At 34.6% G+C, this 25144-nt stretch overlaps 1 protein-coding gene across 2 annotated transcripts; it reads right to left on the reverse strand.

Annotated features, from left to right (window-relative positions):
- Positions 1-602: 602 nt before the first annotated feature.
- On the reverse strand, positions 603-24935 carry SLC6A14 (solute carrier family 6 member 14). 2 transcript variants are annotated; one of them, XM_037004957.2, is made up of 14 exons: positions 24719-24935; positions 23605-23770; positions 20426-20557; positions 18401-18562; positions 17464-17602; positions 14752-14884; positions 13010-13150; positions 9394-9622; positions 7477-7602; positions 5464-5582; positions 4827-4926; positions 4433-4542; positions 2007-2174; positions 603-1096 (listed from the first exon to the last, which is right to left on the reverse strand). In XM_037004957.2, the coding sequence occupies exons 1-14, from the start codon at positions 24761-24763 to the stop codon at positions 950-952; spliced, it is 1917 nt and encodes a 638-aa protein (XP_036860852.1). In that variant the 5' UTR covers positions 24764-24935; the 3' UTR covers positions 603-949. The 2 variants fall into 2 exon arrangements, with proteins under 2 accessions (XP_036860852.1, XP_036860853.1); XM_037004958.2 differs by lacking the exon at positions 18401-18562.
- Between the last annotated feature and the right edge of the window lie 209 nt (positions 24936-25144).

The following is a 25144-nucleotide window of genomic DNA, read 5'->3' on the forward strand; positions in this document are numbered from 1 at the left end:
CAAATAAGTTATCACCTGTAAGTGGTAACTTACTCAAATAAGGCAAAATCTTTCTACTTGTTCTGTTAACTATATATTGCAAACATAAGATCTTAGATTTTATTGAAGCCATTTCTTCATTATATTTGTTACATGTTTTATCTGAAATTAAACCTAGATTTCAGAGAGTATAATGAACTACTCTTAATTTTGTGAAACAGAAGAAATTAGATGGATCCTATTTATCTTCCAAATAAAACCTAAGTAAGACGTTACATAGGGAATAAAGTGCTCAAAGCTTCTGGATTCAGTTTTCTAGATTTATCACTTACCGCCCATAGGATCTTTATTTTCTTTCTTTTTTCACTATTTGTAAATGAAGGACATAACCACTAAGTTCACATAGAAAAAGTGAGCCATAAACACGTGACGCTTTCAGACATATTTGGATCAAAAATGTTAAACTATAGTCTTCATATTACATAGATAGCCCATTTTTTCCATATATGTATGGTATTTCTAATCAAGTGAGGCCTTCAATTTTAACACTTTTTAAAAATATACTGATTTATTTTCCCCAGCTCTATGGAAAAAAAATGATTGCACACTGTGAAAATATAAGCAAATATTTAAAACTTGTATAATACAAAATATAACTGTTTTCTAAATCAGCTCAAACTAAAGCCTTCAATATATTAGAAAAATATTATGGTGATATTTACAAAAATGTTATTGTGATGTAGAGACAGCTATGTGTGTTATACAGATAAATATTCTAAAAAGAAATATAATAATCACATTGCTACACATTAGATTTACATTTTTATATTACATTCCTACTTAAATGGGAAAAAGGCTTATTCTATTATGAATATAGTATATACATTTTTCTACTCAACATACAAATAAATATTTTCCTCTATTCTAAAATAATCACATCATGCAACCATATATTTTTTAAAATTTGATCTCATTCTGGTAGTCTGCTGCCACTAATAGTAGGTATTTCATGGTTAGTCTTATTTTCAGGATCTATCATGTCTTTATATCTCTCCCCACGATGTCTCTCCAGGTATGGGCCCCAGTTAGAAGCTGGTCTGCAGGAGCTTACAATGCGCTGAAGATTTAAAAAAAAAGGAAAAAGAAAGCTTGTTTTGGAACTTAAGTGCTACTATCTGTAAACAAGCAAATATCAAAAACTGTATTTTCATTTTAGAAGGTTGTCTCTCTGCTAACCAAAATGAAATTAAGAACCAGTAAATAAGTAAAAAGTGATCATCTAAATTCTTAATACACAGTTTACTAAAAAATGATACTCAAATTTAACCAACTAGCATGAGGGTTCGGTGAGGATCTAAACCAGTGTTTACCTGGAAAATTTCAAGAATCAAAGAAAGGGAGCTCCAGGGTCAAACCACGGATATCGATATCGATTCACTCATAATGGGCTTGGGAATTTACTTAAAACCTGACTCCTCAACCTACTCATGATTGTCCTAGTGAGATGTCATGATCAACGCCATCCCCCTAGGTCTCCGTGGGACGACTCAGCTCTAGGCTGGGTTCAAGATAATGTACTAGGCTTTCCCCAGTCTAAATATATTAGAACATGTATTATAATCAAACAAGCTTTTAAAAGTGAAGATTACAGATATAAAGCAAAAATGTCATCTGCTCTGTGTCATCTTCAGGAACAACTCAGTACAAGTCTAAATGTCGTAACTTTTATGTGCTCAGTAAGCACTTGAATAGGGCCTGAAGACACAGCAAGCAAGACAAGACTCCTCCTTGAAGGAGCTTGTGGTCTAGTACAGGGAGGCACAAATATATCCACAGCATATATAATGCAATGTTATGCACCTAGTAATGGATGATTGTCTCAGGTATAGAAGAAGCCTAAAGGAAAGAGTGATCAATTTGATCTTATGCTCATAATCTCATATTACCACCCTATGGGGAAATTAATTTTCACTTCGAATATAAGTACTTAATATAAAGTATAAATAATATGAATTTAATATGCTTACTTGAAAGAGGTTTCCTTTAGCTTGAATTATTTTTACGATAGCTATAATTGGAATCCAGATAATGCAGAAAATAATCATACACCAGCCTAAAGCAACACTCCAGTCAGGGTATGGAATTTCAGCATAATAGGGTCTATGAAATTTCACTAGTGACCAGATCAAAATTGCCTGGGAAAGTAAAATATGAAGACAATGCTAAATATGAGATTTTATTGCACAAGTGATTTCAATTGCACTAATGATTAACAATTTGATGCCACTCCTTAGAAAAAAATTTATCAAAAACAATTGAAATGAAAACACATGCAAGCAACCCAGATAAGCAGGTAATAGCCAGAAGATAACAATGCTAAATGAACCAGTCTAAATAATTTGTGTCTGGCTTTGAACAGATTCTCCCAAAATTATCACCTCCACATATATATCTATAAAAGATAATAAATATTGTCCAACATGTATTTCAGCAAAATACTTTACCAAAAGATGTATCAGATTGAAAGTAAAACTATGTCTGAAATTTTCTTATTGAAATTCTAACTTTCCTTTATAAGTGCACGGTTTTATTATGTGCCATAAGCTGGCCCAGCATATTGAACACTTCAGAGAATGTAAAGTACCCTTTAGTGAACATGTTTTGCTCCTTATTAATTATTTTCACTGTACAGAGCACCCCTTACTCCACACCCAAAGCACACACACATTCACACATACTACTGGTGCATATTTACCAAAACACACTTTACTTCCAGCCTCTTAGAAAAAAAGCAAGCTCAATGTATGCTTGGGTAAAATGGTAAAATTTGAGTCTTAATGCTTTAAATCCAAATACTAAAAATGTTTTTTAAGAAACTTTCTAGACAAGTTGCTGCATTAAAACTAATTATTTAGAAATCCGCAAAGCAAACAAAAAAAACCCCCAAATCACCTAGTATTTTCTCTAAATTTAGCTCTTTGTTTTACTAAAATCAATGAGCAAATAGAATGTAAGAACCTTTATAAGATAGACAGTCAAGTTTAATTTTAGAATTAGATTAATTCACTAAATTACAGTAATTTAAATGCATTTCACAATTACCATAATCTTCCATAACTACAAGAGAATGGATGAGGGACAGTGGAGTCTAGTATATATAACTTTATATAAAACAGACAATAATATACATCATTTAATACTTTTGCATTTTAAAGTAAATCCAGTTGTCAAATTTATGCAATCAATGAAAATTAGCTAGCTAAAATGTCTAGTTAGATCTTCTAAATTGATAAGGAGCTTATTTTATTATGGAGACTTGTCAAATGAGGAAAATAATATTTAGTAGCCCTGTCAAAGTCCTTTCACAAGAATATGGAGCATCCAAATATTTTAATTCAGCACACCCAGTCCCCAACTACTCACTATTTGAAACTGGCCTTCTAATGTTAAAAAAAATAAAACAACATCCTCTAAAGACAAACATGATATTTCAGGTGTGAAGCAAATGCGAGATCAAATTCCTTAATGGCTTTTCTAGGAAAGCCTTGGAGGCATGGAGACAATGAGAGCCAAGAGGCATCCTCTGTGAAGCTTTGCCACTTCCTCCCCGACCATTATCTCTAGTCAGTAGGAATTCTCCAGCCTCCTCAATGTTTGTCATTAATCCAGCTACTGTCCTGAACTGTTATTTAAAGATAGCATGTCTATATGTCATGTGTCTCCAGTAAGACATCCTATTAACATAAACTAGTGTCTGTATTAACACAGGTGAGTTTCTTTTAGTAATTTCAGATATACTATATGCCTCCATAAAATGTACGCAGTAAAACCTGAGTGTTGTTTCTTAGCTCTTAGAGTTGTTGTTTCTATCGTTCTTGTATAATAAATTAGTATATTTATTTATTTACTTTTTTATAAATTGTTTTACTGAAGTAGTCGATGTACAATATCATATTAGTTTCAGGTGTACAACATAGTGATTAGTATATTTCACAGTTAGCTTTAGGTGTGTACAACACAGCAATTGGTATATTTAGATTGAACTCCTTGGTAGCAGTCTGGCTCGTAGGCATTTTTGTATTTTCTGTACCTAGCAGAGAGGTTTGGAATGTTGTAGATGGCTCAGCATATATTTTAGGGAATGAGCAAATGAATGGTCTATTTTTATTTATCCTACTGATGATTTTTAAGTATGTAGGACCTTTAAGTCTATAGGAGGCTGTTTATTTTCTCAAATGGTACATGTTCCCTTGAAAATAATACTGCAAAGGCATTTTAATTTAAGCAAGTTGGAGGTGTCAGTCATAAAGCAAAAGTTGAAAATCATTAATTTATGACATTAGTTTTCCTTATGTGAATTATTTCCAATGGGAATTATTCTTCAAGTTTCTCTTAGAATTGTTTGGATGCATACATATTATTGGTACCAAACTCACGGCATATTAATACTTACCATCAAAAGGAGAGGCGTAAGGACAAACCAGCAAGTTCTCCACCATAGCCAGAAAATCCATCTTTTTGCTCCAATCATCATTTCTATATCTTCAATGAATCTGTTCCCTCCTAAAAAAAAAAACCAACAACAAAGAGTGCATTCATCCCTTGCTCATGTTTTCTTCCCTTAATCATTGTGGCCCCAAATATCAATCTGACTAAATATTTTGCTATAGCACAGCAAGGAAGCATACACCTTTAACTATATTTCATTCATAGCATATTTTTCCCCGTTACAGTATACTTTATTGTTATAGTAAACATAATGAAAAGCAATCTAAATTATTTTAATAAACTAAATTATTTTAATTATTTTAATAAAAGGTACAGATAATTCTATGGTCACTATTTACCGTAAATCCAGATGATTCCTATTAGTTCCAGTATAGCTGCAATCAAAATGCCCCATCCAGCACAGAAGTGGTCAATCAGATGAACCCAGTAAATTCCAGCCTACCAAAAAAATGTCAGTTACTTCTAAGTATATTTTAATTATTTTTATGATTGATGAAGTATCCCAATTGAATCTATTAATTTGGTTTTAACATATCCTCCTTGGCTTCGAAGGAATGTTTTCAAACATAAACACAAATGTGGCTTTAAATAGCTCCAAAAGAATTCACCTTTCATTCTATACTGAGTCACTGGGGAAAAAAAATAAGCATTCAGAATAGCTGATTATCAAAATGATGTGCATTGTCTGTGGGCTCTGTAGTAGCTGCCAAGAAACAGTGTGTATTTTTGCAATGTATAACTTAATTGTAATTGGGAAAATGGTCCATTATCAGGCCTCTTCCCACTCTGCAAAATATACTTCCTATGGAAATTGTGTTACAATGGGAAAAAACCGGGGCTGAAATTCAGCAAACTTTGATCCGAGTCAGGCTTTAGCTTGTCACTAAGCATCCTCTTATAACTTTGGTTTCCCCATTTAGATCATAAAATACGTTCAGACTCACGTTTTACCGATGAAAAAACACTACACTGTACCTGAGTGACACACACAAGACCAAGGAGAAACAAAACCAAGCAGCATCCCAGCGTTATGGGGATCCTCATTTTCTTCATCACTTTGGGAAATAAATCCTGAATTGTAGTTGTCATCGTTTCTTCAGAAGGGAAAAATGACATGTTATATGCCAGCTTGTTTGCCGATAGTTTAAATCAGAAAATTCAACCTCTGATAACCAGATTCACAAATACATGCTGAGCACATACTCTAGGCCTTCTTCCTTGCTTTTAAAAGTCCATGGGGTCCCATTGTGTATATGTACCACATCTTCTTTATCCATTCATCTACTGATGGACATTTAGGTTGCTTCCATATCTTGGCTCTTGTAAATAGTGCAGCAATAAACATAGGGGTGCATCTGTCTTTTGCAAACTGGAGTGCTGCTTTCTTAGGGTAAATTCCTAGAAGTGGAATTCCTGGGTCAAATGGTATTTCTATTTTGAGCACTAGTCAGCCATAAGAAAAAAACAGATCCTACCATTTGCAACAACATGGATGGAGCTAGAGGGTATTATGCTCAGTGAAATAAGCCAGGCGGAGAAAGACAAGTACCAAATGATTTCACTCATCTGTGGAGTATAAGAAAAAAGGAAAACTGAAGGAACAAAACAGCAGCAGAATCACAGAACCCAAGAATGGACTAATAGTTACCAAAGGGAAAGGGACTGGGGGGGATGGGTGGGAAGGGAGGGATAAGAGCGGGGAAAAAGAAAGTGGGCATTACGATTAGCATGTATAGTATGGGGGGGCATAGGGAGGGATGTGCAACACAGAGAAGACAAGTAGTGATTTTACAGCATCTTACTACACTGATGGACAGTGACTATGAAGGGGTATGTGGGGGGGCCTTGGTGAAGGGGGGAGCCTAGTAAACATAATGTTCTTCATGTAATTGTAGATTAATGATACTGAAATAAAAAATAATAATAAATCCACGGGGTCCTTCCTCTTGGCATTCGCCACTTGTCATTTCTGGCAAAAATCAAATGCAGCTCTATTTGTTGGTTTTAGTTTGTTTCATAGAGTTTTTCATTGATAGTAACTGTAAGATAACAGGTTTCTTAGGGCCAGAGTAGTTTGAAAGGTGATAGGGAAGGAAAAATTCTAGCAAAACTTCTATGTAAGGTGAATATTTGAACAAATGGCATGCAGACAGAAAAGCTTTCTGGGTTTAAAAAAGAAATGTATTCATGAAACAAGATACTGGCTGAAAGTAGAGGGATGTATGAATGAACGGGTTAAGATACACGTTTGGAATGTTCAAGGGCTTTGAACGTTGGAGGCTGGACTTTCCCCTGTAAACAGTAAACTATTTAAAAGGCTCTATTTACAAGACTGATAAGATGAAAACTATTTCAGAATTCCTAGGCATGCACCATAGGGAAAGTCCCTGTGTGTGCATACAACCACGTGCAATAACTCTCATTGCAGCAGTGTCATTGTGCTCAACTGGAAACAATCCAAATGCCCACCATTAAGGTGACAGATTGTCAATTAACTAGATCTCAATGTCTATGCTTCAACATGGATTTATAATACGTGTAAAAAAACAACAGTCAGAATGTTATATATGCTATGAAACTTCACACTGATGTGAAAATTTAAAGTTTATATATATTTTTTGGATACATATAAAACATATACAAACATGGACTGAGTAACATATATAATCCATGGTAACGGTTGCTTCTAGGAAAGAAGGAATGTGAATGAGGGAGAGAAACATAGGGGACTTCAAATTTACCTGTCACAGATGATTTTTCTAAAAAATATCTAAAGCAAATATGATGAAATATTAATGTTTGTTTCCTTTTGGGTGTCTGGTACATGAGTGCTTAGTATTTCTCTGCATTGAACATTTAAGTTAAAAAGTATTTTCAGAAAGATCATTCTGAGACTAAAAGCTAGAGGCGGCAACGAGGATATTTTTAAGTAGAGAAAACATGAGTCAAATATGAGAAGGATATTTTATCCCTGGGAGTATTACTTACCAATGGAAGCAAACTGAGAGTCAAGACCCAAAGTCAAAAGCATGAAGAAAAATAATATGGACCAAAATGGCCCTCCTGGGAGTTGGGCTAGAGCTTCTGGATAAGCAATGAATGCCAAATCGAAACCTAAGAAAAATGTATGGCATTTTAATCTAGTTGCCAAGAAAATTCACATATTTGGATATTTTCAGAAGATGATATTAGGAAATTCTCATCATAATTTGGTACCCCAATCCATGATATAAATTCTTTAGCAACTGTTCCACTTTCATCTTTAAAACTATTTGACTTGGTTCTTCTATGATGTGATAATGTGAACATGTGACATGAGTTAAGTTAGATAAATTTTGTAAATGGTACATTTTTCACAGAAGATATCTTTAGCTATTTCAATGACTTTGTTTAACTGATTTCATTTTTTTAACACAGACTAGCACCTGTCTGAAACTCCAGAAACCTAAATCAGGTCACATGTTTTGAGCCTAGAAATCTAAAAGAATTATACCACCTACGAAAGATTTATGGAACTAGCTTTTTAGTGTTTAACTGTGTCTGCAAATCTTTACCCAGAACCATTATATGTAGTGCTACTTTAATTAGTATATGGGCACCTGCAACATTGTATATAATGAAACTATAAACTAAATCTTATTTTCCATTTGATGTATGTTACCATCAGAGATCCTTTCTTTAAAAACAATTTCAATTATATTGTGTAATATTTAGTTTTATGTATGTTAAATTTCTCCAACCTTCCAAAAAACTCATCTAGGATTAAGGACTAGTAGCTTTTACCCTAGGCTCTGTCACTTCCTAACAATTTGATCTTCTGCAAGACATAGCATTTCCATTCATCAGTCCTTTCCTTTGTAAATGAGGAGCTGGACACTAGACTTCCCTCCACAGTCCCTTCTAGTCCTAACATTCCATTCTCATTCACCAGTCTCTCCATCAAATGATACTAACCCTAAATCAAAATTTAATGAGTAATTCATACTTTAAAGAACCTTAGAACTCACCAGGTAACTAAGCATCCCTAGCTAATGTCTTTAAAGTTAGGAAGTTCATTGATCAGATTCTTTCAAAGCTGGACACAGCTGTACAATCAAAGTGACTTGGGTTTCTATCTATATGATATTGGTGTGTTTTAAAAATTCAAACCCAATAGATGGTATTTTATAAAATTAGAAGCATTTTTTTCTTAATCCATAAGAATTGTTAAGTGCTTCAAGTCATTTTCTGTGTTTTAGGGAACTAATTTTTAAAGTATGATTTGATATATTATTCCCTTGGGAAAATGTAAATTAACATTTGGGTGCTGCATTTGCCTTTGTGTTCATATAATTTGTTTTATTCAATTCTCTTTAAGTGTCCCCTATTTTAAAATATCAACATGCTAATTCATAAAAAAAAATTCAAACCCAATACTGTAATTGTACATAGAGGAATTTTTGTATATATTGTCTCTCACATATTCTTATATATGTATTATAGATAGGTAGGTAGGTAGATAGATGATAGATAGATAGATACATAGATAGATACATAGATACATAGATAGATACATAGATACATGGATGTATAGTGCTTAGCATACCTGATACTTTTAATTGTGCAGTAAGTAAGTAGTTCATATTAAGGCCTAAACAAAACTTGGAAAAGATATCTTCTTAAATAATGGTTCCCTAATATAGTCCTATTTTCTCAGATCATTTAATAATTATTACATCATTAAAACAACTAAATTATATATATATATCATTAAAACAACTAAATTATATATAAATTATATATGCAAAAGAAAATGCAATACCCTAAATCTTGAATGCTTTAAGTAAATTGCTATAAAATATATTAGTGTTTCTTAAGTGAACTACATTGGATTAATTAAAGTTAAAAATATAAAGCATAACATACCTGATTTTACAACCTGAGAGACTTCCTTTCCAGATATATGAGCCATGTGTCCCAAGATAGAGAAAATAGCAAATCCAGCAAACACACTCGTGAGGCAGTTTGTCAAACAAACTATAATGGCATCTGAGAAGCAGTTGTTATTGAACTTATTGTAAGATGATAAAGCAACTAAGCCACCCCAAGCCACTGAAAGGGAGTAAAATATCTGAGTGGCAGCATCTTTCCAAACCTACAGAAGAAAATAATTTGATATTTTAAAGAATATGTTCTTAATTTTTAATTTTAGAAAATAATTTAATTTTAGAATCAAATTTAAATATAAAACTAAATCACTTAAATTTAATCTTAGAAAATACTTTAATATGTAAAAATATGGAATCTTAATATTCATTTTCATCTGTATAAAAACACATATATAAATGAATAACTATTATAAATAACAGTGAAAGCAACACCCAGGTACCCACTACTCAGCTTAAGAAATACAATGTTACCAGTCTTCTAAAGCCTCCTTGTGCCCCTTCCTGATCATCCCACCCTTCTATACCCTCCAGTGGTAACTATCCTGACTTCTGTGTTTATCATTTCCTTATTTACACTTTTACTACATAAATATGTAAACCTAACACAATACGGCATTTAGCTTTGTATGTTTTGGGGTTTATAGAAAAGTTTTCTGAATGTTGTAGATAAACTGGCGTATGTTCAGGCAAGGGTTTTTTTAGTCCATCTGAAAACAGGACTGGTCAGTGGAAGGCAGGCAGTATAATACGGTGACTCAGAGTTCTAGCTCTGGAGTCAGGGAGATTGAAGTTTACATCCAATACCTCTCACTCTCGCTGGTGTCAATTTACTTGACATTTTTAAGCCTGTATTTTCATCTATAAAATGGAGATGATAATAATTATTATAAGTGTCCTAGGAATGATGTGAGAATTAAATGAGATAGCAGATGTAAAGCAATTAGGATGCTCAATGGTAGATATTAATGTTATTATGAAAAATCTTCATAAATTGATACTCAGTTTCCTCTGTGGAAGTTAAAAACAACAATTTACTCCTGAAAGGTATGTAATCTATTTCCAAGTTCAACAAAGATTAAGTTGTTAGGGAGTAAGAGAAATATTGCTAGGTTTCAGAATACAACGTGATGTTAAATGATTACTTCACTATAATTGCCTCATCATGGCAGGAAGCCCATAGGAAGCAAAACGGATGGATAGATGAATGGACAGACAGAGTGACTGAGCAATCAATCAGGGTTATTTCACTTACATATAACAGTCACGTTAGAAATAAAACGCTCTTATTTCTTAGGCAGTTGTACATATTAAGAGATGAACAACATGCTCCCATTGGTCTCAGCTGCTTGTACTTGATACATTATATATGTATATGTGAGTAAGGGGGACCTGGAAGTGGGTATGGCAGGTCCAGGTTGTGTAAGAATGCTACTGCATACCTTGAGATGTGCCTAAGTTGCAAAAAAAGTGAAATTCCAAACATAATTATAATCTCCATATTTAGCAGTCTCATAGCTGTATACAAGATTATTAGTTTAAGGACTGGGAAATCTTAATTCAGGATGCACAAACTGGCTGTGTAAACTTAACTAAATGTGAATCTTTCCGGGTCTGAATTTCATCACTGTAGAATGAGGGCATTAGTAAAATAATCACTGAAGACCTAAAGACCCCCTAGCTATAAATCTATATGGTCCTTTACTCTTCTAGACATCTCAGCAGAGTTCAGATATTCAAAGAAAAGGAAATAGATATTTTTATTATATATTTTATATATATGAGGGATATATATATATATATATATATACACCTATGATCCTATGTCTTGAGAAAAAAAATGTATATATGTATATATGTAATACAGACCTATGATCCTATGGCTTGAGACAAATAAAGAAAATAATCTAAGAAAAAATTCTCACTGCCAGCAAACCCAAAGAAGCAGTGGGGGTAGTGCTTGTGTTGAGGTGGGATGGTGAGAAGACAAAATTGTGTGTCACAAGCAGCTTTGCATTTAGCTCTGATGATTTAAAAATAACAGAGACACCGAGACACAGACCAATATAAAATAGTCATACCAATTTTCCAGGAGAGTTTCAAGGAACTAGAAAGCCCAGGTGATCTGAGGCTTATAAAAAGCCACTTAAAGAATATCAGAGGGAATTTTCAACTGTGCCCAAACTTATTATGTTTAAAGAATATGGAGGGTCTACTTCTTAGAGAAAATATTGTCTCTATAATAATTTGGTATATTATAACAGCAATAATGGAAATATTTGCATGCTCATATTTATAACAGTTCACCATTTCAAAAGTACATTAAATATTTTATCTTATTTAATAACCTAACAGAGAGGATGATGTATCCCAACTTCCATTTTATTTATTTCTTATTCACCAACAAAGGTGGCCTTCCAGTTGGGAGGAGATTAACAAGCAAGGTTAAAAGATGTGAAGCCCAACATAAATGAAGAAATAAACAGGTGGCTTGTGGACACATCAAAATATGTTAATCTCTAAGACTAAAACAATAAAAATTCATGGTTTTCAAATAATTCAGTGCTGTTGTAGTTAATTATTGAATGAAAAGTATTTGGGCCCAAGAAAGGTAACCAAAATCCAGAGATTGACATTTCAGTTTTCATAAAGGTAAAGAAAGCATAGATGTGTATGACCAAAAACTGATCAATTTGACATGCTTACCAGAAAAGTTCTCCAACAAATAATTAAATATCTGATTGTAAGTATTTAGGAAACAACAGTTTCTGGAAATTAGGAAGACTTCCACAAAGAATACCAATAGCAAACTAAAACTCATATCCATTTTGGTTAGCACTATTAGTATGGTAGATACTAGTAACATAGTGTTTCTTGATTTCAACATGAGATGGCAGGGCTTCAGCTGACCAAGAACTTAATGTGTGCCAAGAATGTGATGTGACTCCTAAAAAAGAGAATGCACTCTAAGGCTGTATCAATAGAACCATAGTACATAGAGTACATGTAGTATTAATGTTCTCTGCAGCCAAAATTGTAAAAGATTTCATGTACCTGTGACATACAAAGCCTTCATCTGGAGGCGGACTAAAGTTAAAAGAGAGTTACCCAATTCATGTTTGTGGCACATATTATGTTTCAGGTATAACTGTTTTGTTTATGGAATTCTTTGTCCATTTCAATGAAGATGTATTTTTGAACCATTAAACTTTCAACTAAATCTTGAAATCTACTATGAGTTTATCCAGCAAGCCACATAGTGCTAGTCATCAATTTGTATCTATTTATGCATGAAATGTTATTTTTCAGATTAATAAGCCCCAAATCCTTTTGGTCAAATAGAATCAGTTATGTGAATAAAAAGACTTCTAAAATCCTATTGCTGAAAATTATTATCTCACTTCCAAAAAAAGAGAGTATTAGGATCATGTTAGGTAGCTAAATCAGACATCCTACCAGACAGGAACACTAACTAACTTAACTGCATAGTCTTTTGCAAGCTACAACATTATGACGCTCACATACAACAAAAGATTTTCGGTATTTGTTTTTAAGGTTTACCCCTCAGATCATTTGAAATCCAAATTAAGACTTACCTCAGCTTCCCTAAGTTTTGTAAAATTTGACTGTGCTCCAATATAGTATGAAATTCCTTTGGATGCACCCTCCAGAGTGGCACCTCGTATTAACAGGATGAGTAGGACAACATAGGGGAAAAGAGCTGTAAAATATACCACCTACCAAGAAAAACACCAAAAGTTAATGTTATTTTTTAAATCATGGTGTATAATTATATACAAATAAGGTTATTAGCCAGTTGAGATTAGTAAAATAAAGTATGAACGGTTTTCATAAGGGTGTCAGTAATTCTGGTGTGGTAATACCAATACGAAAGTGGACATTATTTCCTCTTTCTGTGCTCACCCTCTCAAATGATCCATTTTCAAAACACTCTGACATATGAAGCAATATTTCCCAGGTTCGTGATTGTAAATACACAATCAGCTCAGAAGTGATAACTTGGAGTCTAGGTAGAGAGCTTTCCTAAATATATAAATACATCTGAATGAGTATCTGAACAGACCGAATATCACCTCTTGGTAAATTATCACATTGAGGTGGGAAGAAAAATGATTTTAAACCCTGCAATGGTGAGTATGTACTCAGTCCCCAAGGACAAGAAAAATAATCTTCTAGTATATGTCCAAATCCCATGAAAGCTAATTAAAGTGCATGCTGGACACTTGCTATTATTATCCTTAAAACCACCAGTAAGAGAGTTTGATAGAACACAATACAAGTGCACTGCTTTTGTCATAGTAACACATGGTTCTAGATGAGCAGATTGCCTTTGAGGCTGGCTTTTCATTAATGTGGGTGATTTCCTTGATCCACTTTGGTATCCTGTGTTTGAAAACATGCCCAAGGAGATGATTTCAAGAAGTCATCCAGAGACCACAACAAATTAATTGCTTGGGTAAATGGCCTTTAATGGATTCTTTCAATGTTAACATCAAAAAGGAACTGAGGGTTTCAAAAATATGCAATTGAAACATTTTGGAAAGTTTCCACAGACTTTGTGATGTTCACAGTAGTTTTGCAATCTAACAGCATGTCTCATTACAGTTTAACATTAAGTGCATGTGCTAGATGTTGTACCAGGAATACAAAGATAGTACCCACAATTACTCCAGTCCTCTTCATTCTACTAGTTATAAACACATCAACATTCACTTTTCTGGGTACTGTACAAGTGCTCACAGAGAAAATTTCATGTCCTCTGAATTTGCCATGATGCACTATGACATTTTCATTTAAAAATAAAGTAATTAAGTGGGAAAATGCAATGATTTTCAGAAGAGGATTCTTTGCGGAGGGAGAGGGTTCTGAGACAGTTTTGGCAAGCTTTAAGAGAACAATTGCATAGTTAATTTTTTCCCCTCTCTCCAACTAGGGGAATCCTGACACTAATACTCTATATAACAGGAATCTAGACTTCCCAAACCAAACATTGCAATATACAATTTCATTCAAGATGCTTTTTCATGTAACAGAAAATCTTAAAAATATACTCTCAAGTTGCAGAATGCTGTATCAACTAGAAGTGTTCAAGTTTTGAGTAATTGCAGAACTCTACTAGATTTTGCTTGTTTTATTTTTAAAAGTAGTAGTGATCTTATGTTTTTTCTTTGAGTTAGGCTACCTACTTAGCTTTTCACACATTTGAGTATTTGAGTATTCCCATTGTGGACAAAACAGGATTTGATAATGCTTGACACTGAACTAAAATGACGTTGGAAAACAGCTACATCACTATCTAATGTGTTTTCCAAATTACCTTGCCAGAAGACTTGATTCCTCTATATAGTGCTGCTCCAACTATGAGCCAAGCCAGAAGAAGACAAAGGGCTAAATACCACACAATTACTCCAGTCTCATCCATTCCACTTGATCGCTGGAGCGCCACTTTACTGAAAACACATAAGCCCTTTTATGAACACAAAATCACTTGTCTTAGTACATTGAATTTTGTAATATTTTTTATCCAGGGAAAAGCTTCATAACTATTTTATCTTAATGCATCAATGTCTTGTGAACCTTTTATTGATACTGTTACATACAGGGGGAAAATTATTTCAATGAAAAGTCAGGCTCTAAACCTCAGGGTTAACTACAGCCAATCCAAAGTTCCAAACCCTGGAATAAAAGATCTACTGATTCCTTCAGCTATGATTTTTCCCCAATATTTCAAAACTCCTTTATGTAAAGAGGTTAACCTTATATCAGACTATTTCATTTTACTTGTTACCGTACTTTTTCTTACATTAAAATGACAGAAAACATTTAAAGTTGTATTGAATATTTTCTTATTCATCATACTTGTAGTTGTCATGAAATCTAAATGGTCCCATTATTTATACCTTTTTCAAATTTTTCTGTAAAACTCCATGAATTCTACAAAGGGCATGCATGGATTTAGGATTTTAATTCTTAGCTTGGTGTTTGGGAATATTTCAAGATCCAAATTTTAAAAGGGTCACATAAACTGTTAACATGTAGATGAGGAAGAGTTCATTACAGCAATAATCAAGCAAATTATGTAAAGATAAAGGGTAAGTATACAGTAAGGAAAATAAAAAGGCATCATTTAAAATTAATAAAAGTAAATGTAGCCCCAAATATCTTTTTTACCATATAACTGTTAGGGAGGAATTCAGTTCAAAGACACGGAGAAGTCAGAGCATGAGGTGAGGAAGGAATTCATTAAAGCGAGAATATTAGGGAATGACAGCTGCCTTGCAGGCAGCAGAGAGTAAGGAAGAACACAGTGATAAAGGAGTTCATTGAACTGCTGCTCAGCATGAGGCATACACCCTGCTAACTCCTTAAGCCAGTGTCACCTGGCGTCCAGTGTCCACTTGGATCTGCATGGCATGGGAACTGAGTCCCTGCCACCCCAGCATTTGGGGGAGCCACAGAGCACTGGATGGAGTGAGATTATGTTCTGCAAACTTCTCAGAGGCAAAGAAAGGAGACTTTCAGGCAAGCACTAAAGAGCATGACCATATAGCTGCAGTTCCATCCAGGTCACCCAGGAAATGGAGGCTTGCGAGCCCACATATGAACTCTCAGCAGCCTCTCTCTACTTATCTGAAATAAGACAGAGAGAGTGAAGATTTGAGCTTAAGTCCAGAGGATTAGAATTAAATAGCAAAGTAACAAGGACACTTACTACTGGAAAAGCACAGAGACAAAAGTTAAAAATTGAACAGTGAGAAGTTTATTTCAGGCAAAAAGGTGCACGCTCAAAGAAAGGAGAATATGGGAAACCTCAGAGAATAAGTGCCCTGAAACACTGGGGGTTCCCTCTTTTAAGAATTTTTCATGAATGTGACAAAGGGCTAGGGTGTGTAGACATGTCAAGTGGTCTCAAGATGCTTATCTCTGGTGAGAGACACCATGTCTCCTCTCCTCTATTATCAGTCCTGTAGGTAATTCTGAAAAATTGACTTAACACAAGAAATTTACTGATTCGGTTCCTCCCCAGGATAGCAGTTTCCCTCTGGGAACATATCAATCCAGACTGCTTGCCCTGCCCCCAAGATGGGCTGAATTATTGTCTGTTTGCTAAAGAATATGTTAGGAATCTTACTTCCTAACTTCCTGGCTTTTAGAATGTAATCTTAGCTTTAAGATGGAATCTTTCCTGTTCTTACTATACTGTTTATATCTGGGCTTTTTTGGAAAATTAATTATGGTGCTTGTCTCCTGCCCTGGTTACAAAATTACTTGATGAGGGGCTGGAGGAGGAGGAAAAAAACACCATATAGGTTAAGTTAAAGAATTAACTGGCCTTTTAGCAGGCTAAAGTAAATCTTACAATGGTATCATCTAATTGACACAATGAAGACATGGACTGTGTACTAGGATCCTTGTCTTTATCTGGGGAATATCTGGACATTCCAAGTTACTCCTGGCCTTGGGAGCTTCAGACGATTAACTCATTAACTCCGTGAGTATTTTCTGGCTCCTTATATCTGGGAGTTTTATCTGTTTAACTCTTTGAGTCCCTTTTAATGGGCGTTACTGGCCTTATTCTCTCTACACCCCACTGATATCTATTTTTCTGCATAACGTAATGACAATTATAAGCAAGATGGATAATGAAGAACTGCAGCCTTAAATAGCAATTTTGCCCCAAATATTGCTCATCACCCAACTGTGTATTGTGAGAACTTGTTCATTATAGTCTAACATTTGAATATTATTTTTCTTCAAAGCAATGCCCTAACTTATACCTAATAAGCACTAAATAAATCATTACTGACAGTTGTGCCCATTTAATTGATTTATAAATGACAATTTGTTAACTATGAGCTAATTTTGCAGGTACAAGGTAGGTATACTTTTGGAACAAATGAAGCATAATTTTCTCTGATTCCCCCTTTTCTCTACTTATGTGAGTTAAGGGCTGATTAATATTTTATTGTCATTTATAAAAAATTTTGAATAGCACCTGCTTAAGAAGCACATCATCTAATGCACTTACTTCCAATATTGTTCACTGGGAAGCTGCCCTGGCTGATAAACTTGACTTTCGTCGATGCAGGTAAAATTGTTGGCATCTACCCAGCTCTTATTTGCTTGGAAGATCTCTGTCATATTGATACTCACACTACAGTGAGTTACTAAAAATTATAAAAGGAGTATACAAATAAGTACTTAGTTTTGAAGAATATTTTCCTGGGAAAAAGTTTTAATGGTAAAATATTTAAAGTACTATCTAAATTGTTACTTAGTGACAGTGGAGTAGAAATCTTACAAATGAAATAGCTATGCACATTCAGCATCTTAAATCTCTGCTACACAGCTGGGGATGAGTCTGGAAATATCTGCCCTTTTAAACTGTGATTGTATTTATGGTAATAACAGCTACAGAGTAACAATCACTTCAGTTGGGAATTAATGCTTAAGGAACTTTCAGTATGTTGACTTATTTAGCCTATATAAATAAATGACATCTTTAAATACCTAAGAAGCATTAAATCATTTTCACTTTGTTCTCTGATATACATATGCAATCCCAGTCATATTAGTCTGCAATACCGACACTACATTATCCCAAAGATTAGCAACATATGACATGGACAACACTCACTGTTTCCTGAAAAATACTACTCCAATCATAGGTAGCGCTTTTCTCTCTTTACCACTTTCCCATTTTCTTCCTTCTCTCCTGCCCAGGACTTAGACCTGTAAGAAGTTCTCCTAGTTGTGATTTTGCCTTATGTCCTCAGAAATTAACATAGTGCATTAGTCAGCTTTCAGGTGTTCATGCTTTACTCTGCTTTCATCAATAGCCTATGGCTCAGTTAAAACTTTACCAAAATTGGTTAGAAAATGACTGAACCCTTTAAGTTTATTAGATAATATAAAAGAATGATGCAGAGTTAATAGTATTCTAAAAATAAGTAAATTAATTTTACCAATAGGCGATCTGCTACAGTTTGTATCTGCCCAATAAGAACAATTTTTCCATGGTAGTTCACTTTGAAAAGAAGCAAACATGTAGTAAAGACTATAGGCAATTATGACATTGTAATAGATCGTCACAAAAATGGCTATCAGGACCATTGTAATTCCCACACCTGGAAAAGAAAACAGTGAAAAAACCAAATGAGAAATTTCTTTTGGTGATTCATAAAAAAAGCTGTACATCAAAAGGTTTCCAGAAAGTCTATTTAAAATGAGAAGGCTATTTCAAACAACTTTTTCATTTTTAAAAAAAATTTTTGAGGGAGTCTGTGGGGGAGGCAGTACTACATTTTAAGTAGTTTTCTTCTCAAATATAAGGTAATTTTGATGATTGGCTTCCTGAGACAGTTTTTAGTTGATTAGATAAGGTACTAAGACCTGTATTAACTCATCAAATTCACATAAGGGAAAACCCATGTCCATTACTCTTTCTTATTAAGTCTGTAAATTCTTGCCAGGGTGGGTACTATCCTTAAAAAAAAAAACTATTCAAAGCTCATATACTCTTAACTCATTGACCAATACATCTTCATCTGTAAACCAACATTTTGACAAGTAGAAAAGCTGCTGAGTTAATACCCTGAAAGGATAGTGTACAGGCATACCTCAGAGATATTGTGTGTTCAGTTGCAGAGCACCCTAATAAGGTGAATATTGCAGTAAAGCAAGTGAAATGAAGTGTTTGGTTGCCCAGTGCATATAAAAGTTATGTTTACACTACATTGTAGTCCACTAAGTGTGCAATAGCACTACGTCTAAAAACACATGCATACCTTAATTAAAGAATTACTTTATTGAGTCATAATCACTGATCACAGGCAACCATAATGCCTATAATAATGAACAGGTTTGAAATATGGCAGGAATTACCAAACATGACACAGAGACACAAAGTGAGCAAATGCTGTTGGAGAAATGGCGCCAATAGATAGGGTTGTAAGGGTGTCATTATTTTCCTATTTTAACCTTTTAAATTCTCTTGGTACATAGTCCTGTTGTGCATTAATTCATGTCTCCAGCTTTCTTCTACTTCACTTGCAGTCTTTGTCTTCTTTCTTGTGCATATCTTTTACAATGCCCCATTCAGAAAAGTTCTTCCTAATTCCTTCTATATCTGCAACCGTGGCTTGACACCAGGTTGCCACAAACTTTCAATTTATAAAAAATAAAATTATATGCAAAGCACAAAAAATCAAAGTGCAGTAAAATGAGGTGTGCTTGTACAGCATTTCTACAAACACATGAAAAGAAAATTCAACAACTCAGTAACAATCTTAATTTAAACGTTCGAAGTTTCTTTAACTCAGTAGTTTCAAAATGCAGTTTAGCATACTGAATATGACTCCCATGGTTAAGACTAGCTATTGAGGTAGCTTCCTTAATATTGCAGCACAATATTCTATTCATCTCACTGTAACTTTATTTTTGATGTTGCACTGAGGCTTTTACAAATAGTTTTCAGCAGCTAGCACATACCCAAATGATATCGAATCTTCAGGCAAGTTGTTTGATGTTTAGTAACAAGGCATTTTGTAAAACTTTTCTATTGTCCTTTTAGGAGCATCCAAGAAAAAATAGTGACCTGCCCTTCAACTTTTCTGAATGGGGCATTGTAAAAGATATGCACAAGCAAGAAGACAAAGACTGCAAGTGAAGTAGAAAAAAGCTGGAGACATGAATTAATGCACAACAGGACTATGTACCAAGAGAATTAAAAAGGTGAAAATAGGAAAATAATGGCACCCTTACAACCCTAATATTCTTCCTAATTCCTTCTATATCTGCAGCCCGAGATAAACAGATACAAATTAACACTTGACTTTTAAATTCTACAATGGCAAATATTCAGAAAAACAGTGTATGCTTCTTTGCCTTTAATATGCCTTAATTTTAAACACTTTTCTTCCACATAGTGAGGACATCTATATGTACGAATAGACCAATAAACACAATCAGGAAAACATTTTAATACCAACCTTGAAATAATGGAAGAATTCTCCAAACTGAAACTGGGCCTAAGCTAGCAAATTGTCCCAGTGAACACTCTAGGAAGAACAAAGGTAAACCAGCCAATGCTAGCATAATCGCATAAGGTATCAAGAAGGCACCTAGAAAATGCAAAAAAAATATCCAAAGCACTGTTAAATCCCAAAATCTTGATAGCACTTGGACAACCAGGATAACATTTGGAAAGCATTCTGATAAAGTAGAGTTGGAGTACTGGACTTAAGTCCCAAATTTACTACTTTCTACAAGAAAGTTATTTATTCTAAACATTGTAGTAATTCTAAATTAATCTAGTAATTGATTCTAAACCTTGGATTCCTCATCTATGAAATGGGGATGCTAGTATTACCTAATGAGGTTGTTGTGGTTATGAAAAGTAGCCTATGAAAAGTAATTCACAGATGTTGAATGATCCACACACTCTGAAACCAGAAAGACCTAGGTTTATGTCTTGGCTCCACCATTCACTAGTTATGCGGCCTGGGGGCAATTTACCTAACCTCTGAACTTTAGCTTTCTCATAAATGGGGAGAACAATACCAAATCCTCAGTTTGTAGTTAAGGGTTGAATTACATGTGTGAAAATACTTGGCAAAATGGCAGACACACGGTATATGTTTCAAGTTCATTTCCCTCCTTTTCCATTAAAAATAAGTGGTCTGTTTTTAAGACTTCAGGAGCAAAGGCAAAATGTGGTTCAGTTTGAAAGTTATTGTAGTGAAATTCACTATACTCCAAATAACCACAAGTCTTCATTCAATGTTAATAAGAAGTTTATTGTTTTTGTTAGAAGAATCTGAACTTTTGAGAAGCATTCAGAGTCAACTTTCAACTTCAAAAGGACTAATTCTCCTACATTTAAATTAGCAAGTCCCCATCCCCATTTTGTGTTTTTTTTTAAACTTTTATTATTTTACTTTTTTCTGCCCTCTTTTGGGATAGAGTATTGCTTATTAGAACTGTTACCAGATTGTAGGTAGAAGCAGGGGCAGAATATTAAACCTAGTGATCTAGAAGTCTTAACAAAAATTAATAAGAAAATGTGGGGCTCACTGTATAAAAATGGCCTTCTGCATTATGTATATTTCATTTACTCATGTTACAATTTTTTCATGTGTTTTTCATATAAGGATAATACTGTAACACTATACCTGAGAATTACATTTTTTCCAACCCTCAAAATTTTCTAAAAATAATGAGACAATAAAGTACTTGTTACATATAAGTCACTAGTCACTCAAATATAGGGACACATGTTTTGATAGATGTTGCAATGTACATACCATTTTTAGCATTACTAATAGAAGTTTAAGTCCTACAAATGATAAATATAAAGAAAAGGTAAAACAAATTACCCCTGTTTAAATATAACAATAAATTAAGTTTGACTAGCCCAGCATAAAGAGCTTTTTTGGGGAAAAATGGATTCTTTTCTTCCATGTTATATTATTCATTATTTTCACCTATTTATGTTATTTCATCTGTTATATTATTTCATTATTAATAACAGCCATAATTGGTAAATTGTTAATATAAGATAGTATTCACAAATTGTTAGTATCATTGACCTAGACCCTAAGGTAGCCTGATACTTCCCTTTAATAAACTGTTTAAAAAAAAGAAAAAGAACCTGCAGATAAAAATGATTCCAGATTTTGGCAATAGCTTTTCAAACCTGACCATAATTTTAAATCTGACCTATTAACATTTGACAGATTTAAATCTCATGTTCCTTTTCTACCCTTGTGCAAAAGAGAAAAAAGCAATTAAGAAAGCCAATATTATCCATCACACAAATAATGTGATTGTTAAAAACTGAAAGCCGATATGATATATTAATTTTTAGGGGAAAGAGATGATAGCATACAATCAATAATATTATTTTGTTTTGGCTGTGTTTAAAAAGTCTCTATTAAACCTAGTGTAATATAGTTCCTGGAATTTATGGCAATTATTGGGCCTATATATGATATCAAGTCACAGGGAATTTCTTATTCTACACCTAAACACAAGAGGCTGGAAAGGAGTTCAAATGCTTCTCTTCACTACACTGGACCTCAGTACATAAACACCAAAAAAAAACTGTGATTCCTGACTCATTTTTCCAGCCCAAACATAGACCAACCAATGAGTAAACAGTGTAGACTCCTGATTGGGGAATTTATGCCACTAACACTTAAAATGTTTAATAGACAGAGCTCCTTTCTTAAGTCTCTGAAGGTCAGTATGAATGTTTTAATGCAACCAATTAACCAGGAATATAAGATTGAAATATCACCACACAAAATCTTATTGTACCAAGAAAAATAATTATAGTGGCACAGTTTCACTGGTACCCAATTACAAAATCTAAGGACATGCCACCTCTACATTTCTAATAGAACCTGTAATTACGAGTAACTAAAATGTGGTGTAAGTGAAAAGTTGTTTCAACATTAGTAGAGAATTGTGTAATTCATTTTGTTTCCCTTTGTGTGTCACCTCAGAGTTATTTTTTTTCTCCTTATTCTAATTGAGTCTTCCTTAATGATCTATGAGGTATAAACAGTATCCTTTTGCAGAAATTAAACATCTAGCCTTGAAGTAAATTCTGTTGCATTTTAGAAAGATATTCTACACGGTCAATCCAGTTTGGAATATATATAACTCAATATTGCAGCTTAAAATACTAGCCTTTAATTAGTTTTTAATCAACTCCTTCCACAGTTAATTTTCCAAAATGTAATGTCTTATTGTATTTAAGCAAATAATTTATTTGAGCTTCTTATTAAAACTAGAAGTCCCTGCCTTTTTCTTAGATTCAGCTATAGATTAAGCAAAACACAACTTGAGCTTGAGCAGATTATCACAAAACATGTATAGATTAAGAAGAGCAAGTCATAGTTGAAGATAACATAGATCTCAAATCAGAAACTCAGAAGTGCTAAATATACATTTTTTAGCAGATTTATATCTTTGGATTTTGTGAAGCCAGCTTCCTAACCGGACCTAGCAACTCATAATCTAATAATAAATGCAGTATTCTTGTTTTTCATCCTCCCACAAACCCAAACTATCATATGCCTTTCCTGAATTCTTAAAATATCCTCAGAGGCCATACAGTACCCCACTTAAAACTGGAGTGGAACATGGGGGGGAATGGAAATACCTCCACCATTGTTGTAGGTCAAATATGGGAATCTCCACACATTCCCCAATCCCACTGCATATCCAATCATAGATAGAAGATAATCCGATTTTTTGGACCAGTTACCACGGTCCTGATTCTCATCATTTTCACCAACATGGAAATTCTCAGATGAAGCCGTCACTTTCTGGAGAAAGGAAAACATCAGTAGTTTGTATTTCTACTATTAAAAATACCACAAAAGCATAATTTCACAAATCCACAGAGTGACAATGAGAGAGAGAGAAACTCTGAAAGCTGTAGCCAAGGGGAACACATTCCAAAACTGGGGAGAATTCTTTTCCTTCACAACATTTACCCCTTGAAGTGATAAAAGCCTTAGCTCTATAGGAAGATATTTTTACTACTTCTCTGGGTGAGATCATTCCAATTTTGGTGGAAAGGTTATATGTGGCACCTAGCATGAAGGACAAATGAAGGTGGACAAATAAAGTTACAAATACAAAAGTCTTAAAGATGAATTCAGTAAAATCAACACTCTTGAGATTGTAGATATTTGAGAAGAATCAAAGATACCTTTTTCTAGAAAAAAATTCATAGACTTGCTTTCCTCTAGGCTGACAGTTTGAGATGTCTGGAGTTAAGGGAAGTTTCACTTCTCTCCCTATCTTGGAGAGCAAAATCAATGCTTTCCTGAAAGTCACAGAATAATATATTCAGAGACAAATGCTCCTGTCCCACAGGGTGGAGCAGCTCTCTCCGCTTAAAGAGGGGAGGGTTTCCTCCCAACCTCTTAGCTGCTCTAGTGTATGGAGAGTTTCTCAGGTCAGATAAGGTCAGTGAATTTTCTAATTTTCTCCAGCATACGGATACAGTCCAGGGATACAACACAGGATTTTGAGGGCACACCCAAGGCAGAGGATGAGGTGACCCTAAGTCTCCTAGTTACCAGAATAAGAGCTGTTTTATTTTTCCTCTACTCTATGGGGACATCTCAGGCACATTGGAAGGCAGTTGGACAGAAATGTGGAGAACAGGAAAAGGCCACAGAAAGCAAAACCTGAGATTTAGTTTGCCTCCCCTTAAGCTTTCCCTGCCCCAGGCCTCCCTCCTCCCACAGCTGCCAGACTCCTACCTCTTTCCTTCTGCACTTGAAGCTCAGGCACTTCAGCTTGTCCATGGTTCGCTCACTCCTTGTCTCACAATCTGGCTGAACTTGACTGGTGGCAGGTGCACACTCCCCTGTTGCTACCTGCCAAAGTGAGCCACTTTGCCCAGGGGTGAGACCATTTATGGAAGGAATCTATCCCCTCCCCCTCCAGGACTCCCCGTCGTGTCAATTACCGGAAGGGACTAAAGTGAGGCTCTGGTTTTTCCCCAGGTAAGCTGGCATGTAGCAATCCCCAGGCCCGGCCCCGGGAAAGGGCTGGGCTGTGAGAGAGCGGAGCAGCCAGCGCCTAGATGACTGACAGCATTTGAGTCAGAGCCCAGCAAGGTGCCTTCGCAATCGCTCCTGCTTTCCCGGGTTCCCCGCTTCCTACTCACCTCCTCTCCGTCTGGC

The sequence above is a fragment of the Manis javanica genome, chromosome X, assembly GCF_040802235.1.
Source record: "Manis javanica isolate MJ-LG chromosome X, MJ_LKY, whole genome shotgun sequence".
Taxonomy (NCBI): Eukaryota; Metazoa; Chordata; class Mammalia; order Pholidota; family Manidae; genus Manis; species Manis javanica.

Excerpts from the sequence above, each read along its gene's own strand:
- SLC6A14 (XM_037004957.2), bottom strand. The coding sequence starts at position 24,763 with ATGGACAAGCTGAAGTGCCTGAGCTTCAAGTGCAGAAGGAAAGAG. Across the intron at positions 18,563-20,425 it reads AATTCTTCCATTATTTCAAG|GTGTGGGAATTACAATGGTC; the intron begins GTTGGTATTAAA and ends TTTCTTTTCCAG. Across the intron at positions 1,097-2,006 it reads CTAAAGGAAACCTCTTTCAA|CGCATTGTAAGCTCCTGCAG; the intron begins GTAAGCATATTA and ends TTAAATCTTCAG.